Source organism: Penicillium macrosclerotiorum, assembly GCF_028827735.1.
Source record: "Penicillium macrosclerotiorum strain IBT 26536 chromosome Unknown utg000010l_segment0_segment0, whole genome shotgun sequence".
In the NCBI taxonomy this organism is placed as follows: Eukaryota; Fungi; Ascomycota; class Eurotiomycetes; order Eurotiales; family Aspergillaceae; genus Penicillium; species Penicillium macrosclerotiorum.
This window is the reverse complement of record NW_026643089.1, coordinates 1,050,444-1,062,661: the sequence shown is the minus strand read 5'-3', so window position 1 is coordinate 1,062,661 and position 12,218 is coordinate 1,050,444. Positions and strand designations below refer to the sequence as shown.

The 12,218-nt window shown below is 49.9% G+C and overlaps 3 protein-coding genes across 3 annotated transcripts; 2 read left to right on the top strand and 1 right to left on the bottom strand.

Moving 5' to 3' along the window:
- Window positions 1–75: 75 nt before the first annotated feature.
- On the top strand, window positions 76–1,583 carry N7462_010029 (putative transcription factor TFIIE complex alpha subunit; the record flags this gene model as incomplete). The annotated part of the gene is made up of 3 exons (XM_057081743.1): window positions 76–170; window positions 227–322; window positions 407–1,583. The coding sequence occupies 3 exons, from the start codon at window positions 76–78 to the stop codon at window positions 1,581–1,583; spliced, it is 1,368 nt and encodes a 455-aa protein (XP_056928783.1).
- Window positions 1,584–2,063: 480 nt separating this feature from the next.
- On the top strand, window positions 2,064–2,686 carry N7462_010028 (uncharacterized protein; the record flags this gene model as incomplete). Its single annotated transcript, XM_057081742.1, has 2 exons — window positions 2,064–2,078; window positions 2,150–2,686. 2 exons carry the CDS (start codon window positions 2,064–2,066, stop codon window positions 2,684–2,686), a joined length of 552 nt encoding a protein of 183 aa, XP_056928782.1.
- Window positions 2,687–3,311: 625 nt separating this feature from the next.
- Window positions 3,312–11,493, bottom strand: N7462_010027 (uncharacterized protein; the record flags this gene model as incomplete). Its single annotated transcript, XM_057081741.1, has 12 exons — window positions 3,312–3,397; window positions 3,454–3,510; window positions 3,587–5,691; window positions 5,750–5,801; window positions 5,861–6,424; window positions 6,481–6,680; window positions 6,737–6,840; window positions 6,901–7,797; window positions 7,853–8,682; window positions 8,730–10,564; window positions 10,627–10,780; window positions 10,881–11,493. The coding sequence occupies 12 exons, from the start codon at window positions 11,491–11,493 to the stop codon at window positions 3,312–3,314; spliced, it is 7,497 nt and encodes a 2,498-aa protein (XP_056928781.1).
- Window positions 11,494–12,218: the final 725 nt, after the last annotated feature.

Below are 12,218 nucleotides of genomic sequence, written 5' to 3'. Positions count from 1 at the left end.
TCACTCAACTATCCTTGATTCAACGACCCCGGCATTCATCGAGTCTGTACCTGCCTCGCACAAGCTGTCGCAGCCATGGATCTTGCCAACACACTCATCCGGAGTGTAGTGCGTGCGTTCTATGAAACGCGCCACATCCTAGTTGTCGATGCACTATTCCTCCACTCGGTGTATGATGCCCCTCAAAGGGATCCGACACAACGTTCATGCCGCTGACCTGCTACAGCCTCCATGCGGAGGACCTTGCTTTCCTCATGGGAATGCAGCAAAAGGATTTGCGCAAACTGTGTGCCCGATTACGGGAAGACCGCTTGATTGGCGTGTATGACTTGCCTTTCGCTTTTCCATGCGGGCGCAATATGTCCTTGCAATTCAGCTAACCTGTGTCTTCTTTGCTGGGGTATAGGAGCACCCGCGCCGAGATTCGTGATGGTTCTACTCGCCCCGTCAATCGCGAATACTACTATATCCCTCTCCACCCCGTGATTGACGCCATCAAGTACAAGGTCTCGAAATTGACGTCAACGATCAAAGCACAATATACACCAAGCGAAGAACGCAAGGAATATATCTGCCCACGATGCAATACTGAATGGACAGAACTGGATGTGTTGAGTCTCGTGTCCGAGGAAGGGTTTGAATGCCAAAACTGTGGTGCCATCTTGGAACGTACCGAGGATGTGAAGGGTGAGGAGGGCATTGAGCGAACAGGGCATGAAAAGAATAGCAAACTTATGGCTCAACTTGACAAGATGCTTAAATTACTCAAGCAGATTGACTCGGTGGAGATCCCGCCGAATGACTTCGACACGGCATGGGATCATAAGGTCGAAGTACCCCGAAACCACCAGACACATCCCATCCGCGCGGCCATTCCAGTTCCGCCAAAGGCTCAGGATGTTATTCGCGGAACCGTGAAGACGGATGCCGCGGCCCTCGAGATCTCGCTGACATCCAGCGAAGAGAAGAGTGCTGCCGAGCAGGCCGAAGAAGTCGCTCGTAAAGCAGCTGTGGAGAAGCAAAATGCTCTCCCTGTCTGGCACACACACTCTACTGTCAACGCCGCCGCCGTGGGCACTTCACAGGTTAAAAATGAGGCTGGTCTCCCTATCAAGTCGGAGCTTGGGGATGAGGACCAAAAGCCCAGCCTGGACGCACTGGATGACAAAGTCGCAGCGTATTACGCGGAAATGGAACGAGAGAAGGCCCTTCAAGCACAAGAAGATGCCAGCAGTGCCGAGGATGATTCGGACGATGAGGACGATGAATTCGAGGATGTTGGTGGGATATCTGGCCCCAGTGGTCCTGGTACCCCGCTCACAGCTTCCGGGCCTACAAGCTTCCCTTCCTCGGGACTGGTTGGGATCAAGCGAGAGCATGATACTGCATCTAGTGCTGCTCCCTCTTCAGTTGGTACTCCGTCGACTCCAGTCGATGACGGTCCTGCTATGAAGAAGATCAAGGTTGAACCTGGCATTAGTGTCCAGTCGGCCATCAAACCAGATCCTGATGCGGCGGCTGAGCCCGGTGTGAAAAATGAAGAAGAATCCGATGAGGATGATGAGGAGTTTGAGGATGTATGATCACTTGGATTTGCCCACTACAATCACCTTCAACCTTGCAATGATAGAGAGTGCCGGCGCTGGCGCCAGACCAGTTCAAACCCAACATGTACCAACCACAAAGTCTTCTAACCACCTACTTAGAGAGTCTCCCTTGTCTCCATTGTGTCTTATTGGAATTTTTGAAGCTCATCCAGTGCTAAATGCCTTATTTCCGAGCTAAAATAGTCTTGATCAAATAAAGTGTTCTCAGGACGTTAGTCAAATGATGGTGAGGATGTTTTCATAGACCAGGCCGGCCTTGCCGCATAGCAACAAGTGGATTGATATCAGTCCAGACGTTCCATTACTACCGGGATATTCTCACCTCTCATCTCTCCTTCGTTCATCTCCCTTGACGCTCTCTTCCCTCTGCTTTTTCTCTTTTCCACAAGTCGTTCCCACTACCAGCTGTGTTCTATACCTCCTCGAAGCCCAACCGTGCACTTAGAACCAGCCAGGATGCCTCGTCCATATGTAAGTAACAGCCTTCACTCTCGCACCCAAGCTGTCCAACATCTCTGAATAGAATAACCTCACTCTATCAGCTCACCGTTGACACGATCCGCCACGAGATCGAAGAGATCAACCCCCAGCGCTACGGCTCCCTCGACACTGTCACCAGCGGCGTCTGGAGCGGCATTCTAGCCCTACAATTCCCCATTGTGCAGGGTTACCTGAGCCGCCCACAGCAGCACCAATGGGTCTCCGAGCAAGGCTTCTGGACAGACATCCTAGTCCAGCACACAGTGGACAATCGACCCCGCGTCTTCTTCGTGGTCATGATCCGCACCGGCTGGTCACCGAGCCTAGAAGTGACCCCTGGTCAACTGGAAGACTGGACCCGACACCTGAGTGAGTACCTCGACATGACATACGGGCTTCGCTGGCGGCCGAATTTGGCCCGCGTTTACGGAGCGATGGTGGTTGGACGCGGAGTACGCTTCTTCACGTACGACATCGGCGAGATGGAGCCTATGTTGCTAGATTATCAGCATTACCATGTGAACTACCCGTTCTTCGACCTTGTGCGGGATGCGGAGCATGTGCAGATCGTGCTTGATGAGATCCGACGACGACACTAGCAAAGAATGGGCGGTTCAGGATGTGCGGGGTGTTCAAGGAAAGTGTTTGCCTACTTGATTTCATCGCGACGGAGAATTAGTGTCGTGTCTTGAGGCATTTCAGGGACTTGAGAAGAGTTGTGATGATTGGATGAGAGGACTACAATTGTTCATTGTTCCTAGTTCTGATCTTGTATTCGCCCGTGTCCACCAGTTGCAAGTGGGTTCCAATGAAACTACTCACTGATAGTTCCACATGGCTGTTTTCAAAGCAAACGCAAGCTCAGACTGCAATTTTACTGGATTTTTTTCATGCAGTACGTAAGGAAAACGGACATTCGGAATTTACACCTTGTATCATTCAGTGAGAAGAGTTCTCTACCGTGGCGCCTTTTATTGCAATACTGAAAAAACTTTCAAAGTCCAGCATCCTAACAGAGCAACGCCCAGTATCACGCAAAAGAAATATGGAAAAACAATATCAAATTGTGCAGGTCATGAAATCGTGGTTGAATCTTGCCATCACAGGTCAATGTCGCTCCTCGCTCAAGTCAAATGATATCACCGTAAAAGAACAGAGAATGAAAAAGGGCACAGAAAAAAAAGAGGCTGGAAGTATCACCAGTCCCAGAGGCAATAATCACTTCTAGGGTGACCCTGCGATCCCCATCTCAGAGTCGCTGGCCATTGCAGATGTGGCCTCCCATTCCTCTGGGGAGGGCAAATCGGATTCTGGGATGCCCTTGGTTAGACGGGGTCTCTTCCGAATGCTGGGCGGAAGCGCGTACCTGATACGAGATCGTCGGGGACATCGACAGTCATTTGTTCGAGATTTGATAGCGCAGCTGTCACATAACATTAGCGTCAGCCAAAGTATGATAGGGATATCAAGGTTTCAAGGGTCAATCTGAAGAAACGCACCAGTCGCCAGTTGAATAAATTGCTGATCCTCGTCGTTTTCGTCATCAAAGAAGTTCGCCAGGCAATAATTGACAATGGTCATGATGTGGTGGACAAGTCTAGATTCAATGGTTTGGACATTGCTTTCAAGGCAAGAAGACCTAATACGGTCCATGCATGTGCTAGTTAGCTCACGAGCAATTCTTCTAGAACGTGCTCGAGCATTTTCATCAGGCGACTCATTTTCCTCAAGGAAAAGCATGTTTTGGAGCATCTCAGAAGTCCCGTGTCGGACAGACCGATCCGTGTCAATGAGTAGAGTCGGGCAAAAATCAGGGATTTTTTCTTGAACAAGGGCAGTGAACCATTCAATTTCCAACCCGGCTCGGTCATTGGACGTGTTGCAGAGACGACGGAAGAATTCCAGGTGCTCCGCGCCTGCGCTGTTATTGATAGAATCCACCCCTTTTGCGACGAAGTTGACAACGTCAATCACGGCGACCTCGTCGGGGCAATGTGCACAAAATGAGGACGCTGCGTCAAGGAATGGGATGCATAGCTCGGCCGGTGATAGTCGCAGCCCAATATCCAAGGTCTTTTCAATATTGCGCAGGTAGTCTGCCTGTGGCTCCGCTGCGAGGAAAGAGGCCATGATGTCACGAATCGCTTGTTGGTGATACAGAGCGTCTTGCTGGAGGATCTTCATCAAAAGCGCAATAGCGCCATCATCGTCGGAAGAACTCGATCCCTCCAAAGGCTTGACGTATTTGCTTTCCAGCAAGCTAAGGGGGAATTTGCCATCGGGTGAGATGGGACGGGGCGCATTGTGTGTAACTGGCGGAAGGGATAGATCCATGTTGCCGAAAAACATTGAGGTGAGGATCATCAAGCCTCTATATGAAAAGCGCCGACCTTTGTCCAGCAGTCTAGAGTAGCCCGGATACGAAGCCTTCAGCTTTTGTTGATCCTCGTTGTCGATCCACAAGATCTCCAAGCACCTGAGAAAGACGCCGTTCTCAAGCAAAATCCCTATTATTTCCTCGCCGCATTCAAGAAGGCCTATAAGGAAATCAAAGTATTCTTCCCATACACGAGGAATACTCTGCACAGAGGACCATAGAATCTGTGCCATCTTCACAATTATTTCGACAAACCCATAAAACTTGCTCTCCAGAGCCTTGCGCTCAGTATCATCGATATTTGGGGATCTGAGAATATTTTGAATTCTGGTGACAGACGCCAAAATGAGAGCAATTGCTTTGTTCTTAACTTCTGGATGAGAAACTTTCAGGAGAAGATTGCGAAGTGAGGTCGCTCGGTTGCTGAACCACTCAAGGAGCCGAAGAGCGTTTCTTGGATTTTGATTCATCAGCCTCCAAATTTCATTAGTGATGCTTTCATGCCCCATGTGGTCTTTAGTTCGGGCAACAAGTTGCTCCAGCGTGTCGAGGCCGATGTCCATTGCCATCGGTTCAAGCTGGCGCTTTCGATTATGCTCAGGGTCCATGTCCAGCACACGACGGAGAAGAGAGGGCACTAATAGAGCATAATATGGATCCAGAAGGCAGTATGTTCGAATGAAAATCTCATTCTCGATGGCGATCCTGTTCGAAAGCTGAGTAGGTAAGGGAACGCGGGCTGGATAGTTGGGCTTCGTGGGGCTGTAGACTTCTTTGGACTTTTCCATGGTGGACACCCGCTGGTAGAACAACATGTATGCATTCCAGACCCTATTGACATGGACTCCGCTCATAGCATGGGATGCTTCTGCTTGACCGCCAAAGCACTGATCCGCGAGAGTGGATGGATCAAAGTTGGAGACATCCGCATCATTGAACTCGACCCATAGGGGCACGGATCCAGCGCCGGGCCGTTCTCGTGTATAAGAGTAGTAGTGACCTGATTCGGCAGTGCCAGTGTGGACAAGAACGCCAACTAATTCGAAGAAATCTGGCTCCACAGGTGCGGTGGGATCTGAAAGATACTCCACCTTATATGGGGTCATGTCGATAAGCTGCGGAAATCTGAACTCATCGTTGATTTTACTCCGCATCATGGTGACCATGTCGAAGTCAAATCGCTTGAGATGGAAAATGAGGTTGTCGGGGACATCCTTCAAGCAAGCTCTGATCCCAAATTAGAAATATGTTCTAGCATCTTCAGTCCATCGAGTTTCAAACTCACCGTTTAACAGCATCGACATGGCGATCGCATCCGGTGCAGGAGTATTTGTTATCTAAATAAGCAGTCAGTAAAGCTTTGTGTTGATTTAGGCAAAGGCGCCTGGAAGCGTACCTCCTTGCATGATTTCCCCCTCAACATAGGCTTGTAGGCTTTCCTCGAGGCAAGCCTTGCCCTTGATATCGCACTGGATAGCTGAGAATGGTTCAAGGCGCTCTGAAATGTGGTCACATTCCTTCGACTTGATTTGCTGCACAAGCTGGCCTCCATAGAAAGATCGGAACTTTTTCTTTTCCTGTTGGTCCACAACTTGAGCCTCCCAACGGTCGAAGAGAAGGTTGTAAAACTCGTCAACATCCATCTGAATTGTGACATCAATGGCTTCGTTGTCATAGGTTTGAATGCTCTCAACAAAGTCTTGCGGATCAACACTCTTAGTCCATGTGTCTTGCATCCATGCAAAGAGTTTCTGGGTTTCACCAAGAAGTTTCTGCGAGCCATTGAAATCCACAACGTCAAGCTTGAGGAGAAAGTCACGGAACTCGACGTTCATGAACAGCTGGGTCATCAGAGAGTTTAAGTAGCATGTGTTTGAGAGGTTCTTAAGACCCGCATAACCCTCGGGTGCCCTGATCATCTTCGACCGGTCATGACACCAATTCGGGCCATATGATACGTCTACCAAGATCCAGTCAGATACAGATGGGGCACGTTAAGCTTCTGAATGAACAAACCTCGCGGAACAACCTGTTCAAGAATTTCCATAACTTGTGTGACATTGTCATCATTTTGCTTGCAAAGCAGCTTGACAATATTGTAAAGCCTTTGACGGGTCGGATTGTGAATGACAGGGATTTGGGGGGTAATCGGACCGTTCGTCTCTGGGCTGAGATCTGGGAAAAGGTAAATACCCAGGATTTTCTCCGCGAGGCCACTATGGGAAATTTTGTTAGGCATGATCCATTGGGGATCTCAAGAAGGAAAGCTCACAAGGTTTCGAGTTTGACATTCGCAGAATCAGCCAACTCAAGACACTGCTCCAACAGCAAAGCAAAACCTAGAATCAAATTATCGGCTTGCTCGCGTCCGACAAACTATCATAAATCAGTAAGTGCTGTATTTCAAATTCATATGATAGGGATTTATCAATATACCTCCTCGGTTCGGTGCTGCAGCATCACCTCGCTCCATTGACGAAGGTACTGGCTGAAGATGACGTCTCTTGGAGACTTCTCCGCGACAGATCGAAAAACCCATAGTGCGATTTTGAAAAACTCGGAGGACTGAGCAGCGAATTCCGAAGTCCGTGGAATAATCTGTACAAAGGCGTTCCAGATAGTAGCGAGCATATCAATCCGTACTGGACTTTCTGCGGGTACTGTCTGTGGCGTCTCGGTAGTCATCTTTGAAGATTTGAGGAATTTCGAAGGGCTATAAGTCATCCGGATTCTCTCTAACACATCATTCCGGACCGGCTGCTTGGTCTCCTCGAGAAGCAATGTCTGGAGCAAGCGGCCGAACTCTGCCTCTTGCTTGACTACATCCCAGAATAGTGGGTCACGTATCGAGACTTCAATCAAGACAGCGAAAGAATTGCACATCAACTTGTGGATGATGAGGAGATTCAGTTCTGAATTTTTGGCGGCAGATCGAGCGGTCTCAATGAAGTAGAGAAGCCGCCTAACAAGGGAAGCTGGATCTTCAACCAACAGTGGCGTCTCATTCGTTGGGCTGTAAACAGTAGCTGCTACTAGGAGGCATTCGACTGCAGATTTAGCAAGAGATAATCCGCTCTGATTCTCCGCAAGTGCAACAGAAAGCTTATCAGACATTAAGAACGTCACCAGGGTCTTGATGCTGTGGGATACGAAGCTCTGTTGGGGAGTCTCCTTCACGGCTTCCTCACGAAGAGAAGTGAGCAGAGCATTGAACGAATAGAAAGCAATAAATGGCTTCTGGAATGGGAACAAGTCCTCTGCATTGCTATTTTCACGCCTCACGAGATCCAAAACTCGATCTTGAGGGGGAAATGCGACCAAGAAATCGAAAATCTAGTCATTTGAATCAGTATTTCTTTCGGTATGATCAAAGATGTCTAGAACATACCTCCCGGGCTAAGCCATCATCAAGAGCGAGCAGCTCATACAGCTCGTCAAAATGCTTGAGCACCTCAGAATCGACAGATGTAAGGGATTGGCGCCTGTCTCGGGTGACTTCCTGGGCATCTGGCGCTTTGCGAAGAATAAGCAAGCCTGATTGAAGATGCTTCATATCTTTCACAAACATCTCCGGGTCATCTAGTAGCCCAACCCGCTGGCCACCAGAAATTGCAGTAAACTTGGAGAACCTAGTGATTAGGGTAAGTCGCTCGACCAGCTCTGCGGCAGTGGAGAGTTCGCCGATCCGTAGAGTATTGATTTTCGAGTGCGAGTTCCCATTGAATGATTGCCAAGAAATGTCAATCGGATTACCCTTTAGCGGACGCTCGGGAAGTATGGGCGGCGAACCCTTAGGGGAACTGTATTGCGGGCGAGCTCGAAGACCACCCAGGAGTTGATGGAGGAAAAATAAAGAACGTCTGAATCTCAGTTCCTCGGATCCCAATTTTTCGCTAGGGATATCAGAATCCATAATCGTATCCCCATCTCTGACATCGACTTTAGGTGTCTTCAAGGTCGCAGCAGCAGATTTCAGCTGGTCTAGACAACGTTCCACGGCAGCAATATGAGTGGCTTCGACTGCAGACCGCAACGAGTTTCGGATAATTGCATGGTCCAGATAGACCTCAATAGCATATTTTGTCGCTTCGGCTTCAATCGTACCCGGAGGCGCGGTTAAAATGAAATTCCAAATGCGATCCATTCCAGGAATAAGTACAACTTCGTGCTCGGCGGCAATGGGTGGGGGTTGAACCGGATTTCGTAATTGATTGATTGCTTTGCAAAAAGCAGCGTTTGTCGAGAGTAGTCCTTTGGGAGCAGACCAGGAAGGTATTCATTGATGCACCGGTTGAGAAACGGGTTGGACTTGTCGCTCTCTTTCAAAGCATTGATCATCAGAACCCAGACAGCTTTGAAAGTATCGAGATCCAATTTCTTGGACAGCAATATTTCATCCCACACGGCTTTGCCAAGTTCGGGGGTGATTGTATCCGGGACCTTTTCAATGAGACGGAACAACATGGTGATCCGTGAGATCAATCCGTGTTGTGACAGGCCGTCAACCAAATCCACTTGGTCGCTGTTCACAGTGTGGAGAACGTCGGTGATTACGAGGCGTGTCAAATCAAAGTCGGTGGCCAGCTTCCACATCTCCTGAGTGTCGTGACGCGGAACCAGAGAGCTGAGGACTTGAATACTTCCGACAGTGAACTGATTCATTTCGGAAATGTCCTGGATACAGCGCTCATACATATCCATCCTGTCAACCTCACTGATACCAGCCTTGATCAAGCTTGTAAGCTGCCGGCTGCCAAGGTCCTGCAATTGCTTTTTTTGCTCGACAGAAAGATATTCTGCTGCTGTACTTTCGCGAATCAGACGCGCACAGATCTGGAGCGCAACCGTATCAACCTGCTCATAGAGAGCTCGGTCAGAAGGGGTGCCGTACATTCTGTCGAGCAGACTGTCGCAAAATTCCAGAATTCGAGCATCGAACCGGTCTAAAGGAAGCTGTAGAATCTTGGTACAGATATAGAGTAGGGCGGGGGCCCCAGTGGCATGCACATAGAAGGTGCGAGAAAGCATCAACAAGACCTCGGAGACTATCCGACTATCTTGACTTTCTGTGACTGTTTTCCAAACAATATCGGTCTCCTTGTTGGTATATGCATTCGTGACAATTAAAAAGCCGATGATGTTGCTGCTTCGGCTGATCAGTTGAGGGTGGGAGTCGACCCCGACAAGGTAGTCGACAATCTTGTTGTCGAGAATGAAGCGAACCAGGTATTGAATAAACGGAAGCGATATACCTTTCGGGTTAGGAGAGATATTCTGTTTCCAGAGGGAAACCAGGTCGGACTGCATGGTTTCCACTCCGTGCACTCGAAGCTCCATTCGCCCTTCCATGATGTGTTTCTTCAACATGGCAAACTTCCATCCCCAAAAAATGATGAGGGTATTTTCCGAGAAGGTTGTATCGGCCGGAAGCTGAATGGACAGGTCGTTCGCAATCTGGTCCACGAGCTCGGAGTAGCCGAGGCATAGCGCATTGTAAACTCGAGGAAGCTGGCGCAACAGCTGCTCACTGAAGTCACTGGTAGCCCATGGAGCCTTTTTGGTCACCCACTCTCGATAGCTGTCATCAATCAAACGGGTTGTGTCGTACAAAAGCTGAGCTGAACGCGGTAGGCTGACAGGTGTATCGTTGTCAAGCTCCACGGTTCGTGTTAATGAGCTGTCAATGAGGTTTTGTGCAAGAAGGACATGGTACAGCAAAGGATTGGATAGTTGTGGAAACCGAGGGATCAATTCAACCAGGAGAGATGCGTGTTCTGCCACCGTCGTGGCAAGGTTGATGGAAGGTCCCAGGGCCTTTTCGCGAGCCCGGGATAGCATTGAAGTCAGTTCGGAAGGGTACCTTTGCTCCAGACCCGAATAAAAAGGAACCGTTTGATACGAGAGAATCCAGATCATGGGGTTCAGGTACTTCTGAGACAGGCTTTCCGGAGGCTGTGGATCTTTCTCGCTGGTCAGTTGCCTCAAGATCATGATCTCCAGACGGATCATATGCAGAGCGAGCTGCACGAAACCCAAAATGAACTCTTCAAGGCAATCCCATGGGCTTTTTCCTGTGCCATCATCGATGAGCAGTTCATGTCTACAGCAGGATATTAGCTCTCCGCCGTAAACTATGCATGTTCTCCCCCATCTGATACATACTTTCGGCGCAGGATGATTTCCACTAACGTAGGGAAGGACTCCCAGAATCCACGGTCATCCATGATGGCCTTGACAGTCAGTCGATCAAGGTTCTGCACGCAAGCGTCTATCCAAATTTTGACTTCCGAGACCGCGTGAGCGTCATGTGAGTCAACTGTTCGTTTCATGAAGCTTAGTATCCAAGACAAAGGAAAGGGTGAGACAAGACAAGCGGAAACCAGTTATGTCACGGGGAAGGGACAGAGAAGACTTACGCTTGTCAATCATCAGGCAGATTCTATTCAGACTCTCCCTCGCCCCAGTATGCTCCCTGACTCTGGGGAAGGAGTCGATCAGCGGTGCCGTATCATCAACCTCGACAACGTCCGGCAAGGCTTTCTCGCGCAATGCCTCCTCCAGTGGCCTCCAGTTCGACATATTGGGATCTTGGTTCATATCCTCGAGCTCGGCGACTTCAATTTCCGGGCTCTGGGCAGGCGAAGAGGAGAGGGAGATCACATTTGACGGGGTCGTGTCGGGTTGCGCGGGAGGCAGCGCAGTGGTGCCTGGCGGCATCGGGGAAGAGTCTCGCGTGTCAAGGGGAATGTCGGAGCCCGGCGACTTCATATTGATGGTCACTTTACTAGCCAGACGCCCGTGGTCGGGCGTGGTGTCCATGTCGGAGGCAGGCGCGGTCGTGGTCGGAGTCGCGACAGCAGGACCGTCAATGGACACAGATGGACTGACACCACTTCCACTGTCCAGGCGAGGCCGTTTCCGGGTCCCCTGAGGGTCTTGCTCTTCCATCGAGTCGCCGTGAGGTCGTGTAGGATCGTTCAACGGTGTGCCAGGCGGGATGCGAGAGCTCGTTGGCGGGGGTTCAGCCATGACATTTTCCTCAGGTCGCTGATGGGAGGAGAGTCGCGATCGCGGGAAAGTCGACCCAGGCGGGACACAGGGAAAGGGTCCTCGTTTTGTATCGAAGAAAATCAAGAACTGAGAGTGAGGTGAAAGTGAGAACGTGTTTGAGAGGACAAAGCGGTCGACAGCTTTTTTGAGGGGGACGCGAGGTGGAAGATCGGTGACGTTTCGCGGGAACATCAGGATCGCCCTTTCAGTATCTACGACGTCCTCTCTTTCAGCTGCACCCCTCCGGCCCAGCAGGCCTCTCATTCCCGATAGCTCTTCTTCTCATGCAACTGTCTAGTATCCAATCTGATGGCCTGTTTGTCGCTGTCTGCCCAGTTTCCCCTTCATGCGTGCAGATCGCCAGCAAACATGGTCTCCACTGTCTACAAATCAACTATGACACAATATATATATCGACTATGCAAGCGCCCCCAGCACCGATATCAATACCAATACCAACACCAACACCAATGAACGTACCTAGGACCGCCCTTGCAGATGCCAGACTGTTGCAGTTCCCCATTGTGAACCCATGGAACCACCAGAGCCCCAGGAACCCTATAGAAACGCATCAGGAGCCTGTGGCACCTCTTACACTGACTGAGATCATGACAACCCTTCCTTCTAGATAGCCATCTCGGCTGTCTCCGCATCGCTGACGGGGCCAGGCCTGCATGTCGCAGATGTAACCTGTAACCCCACCG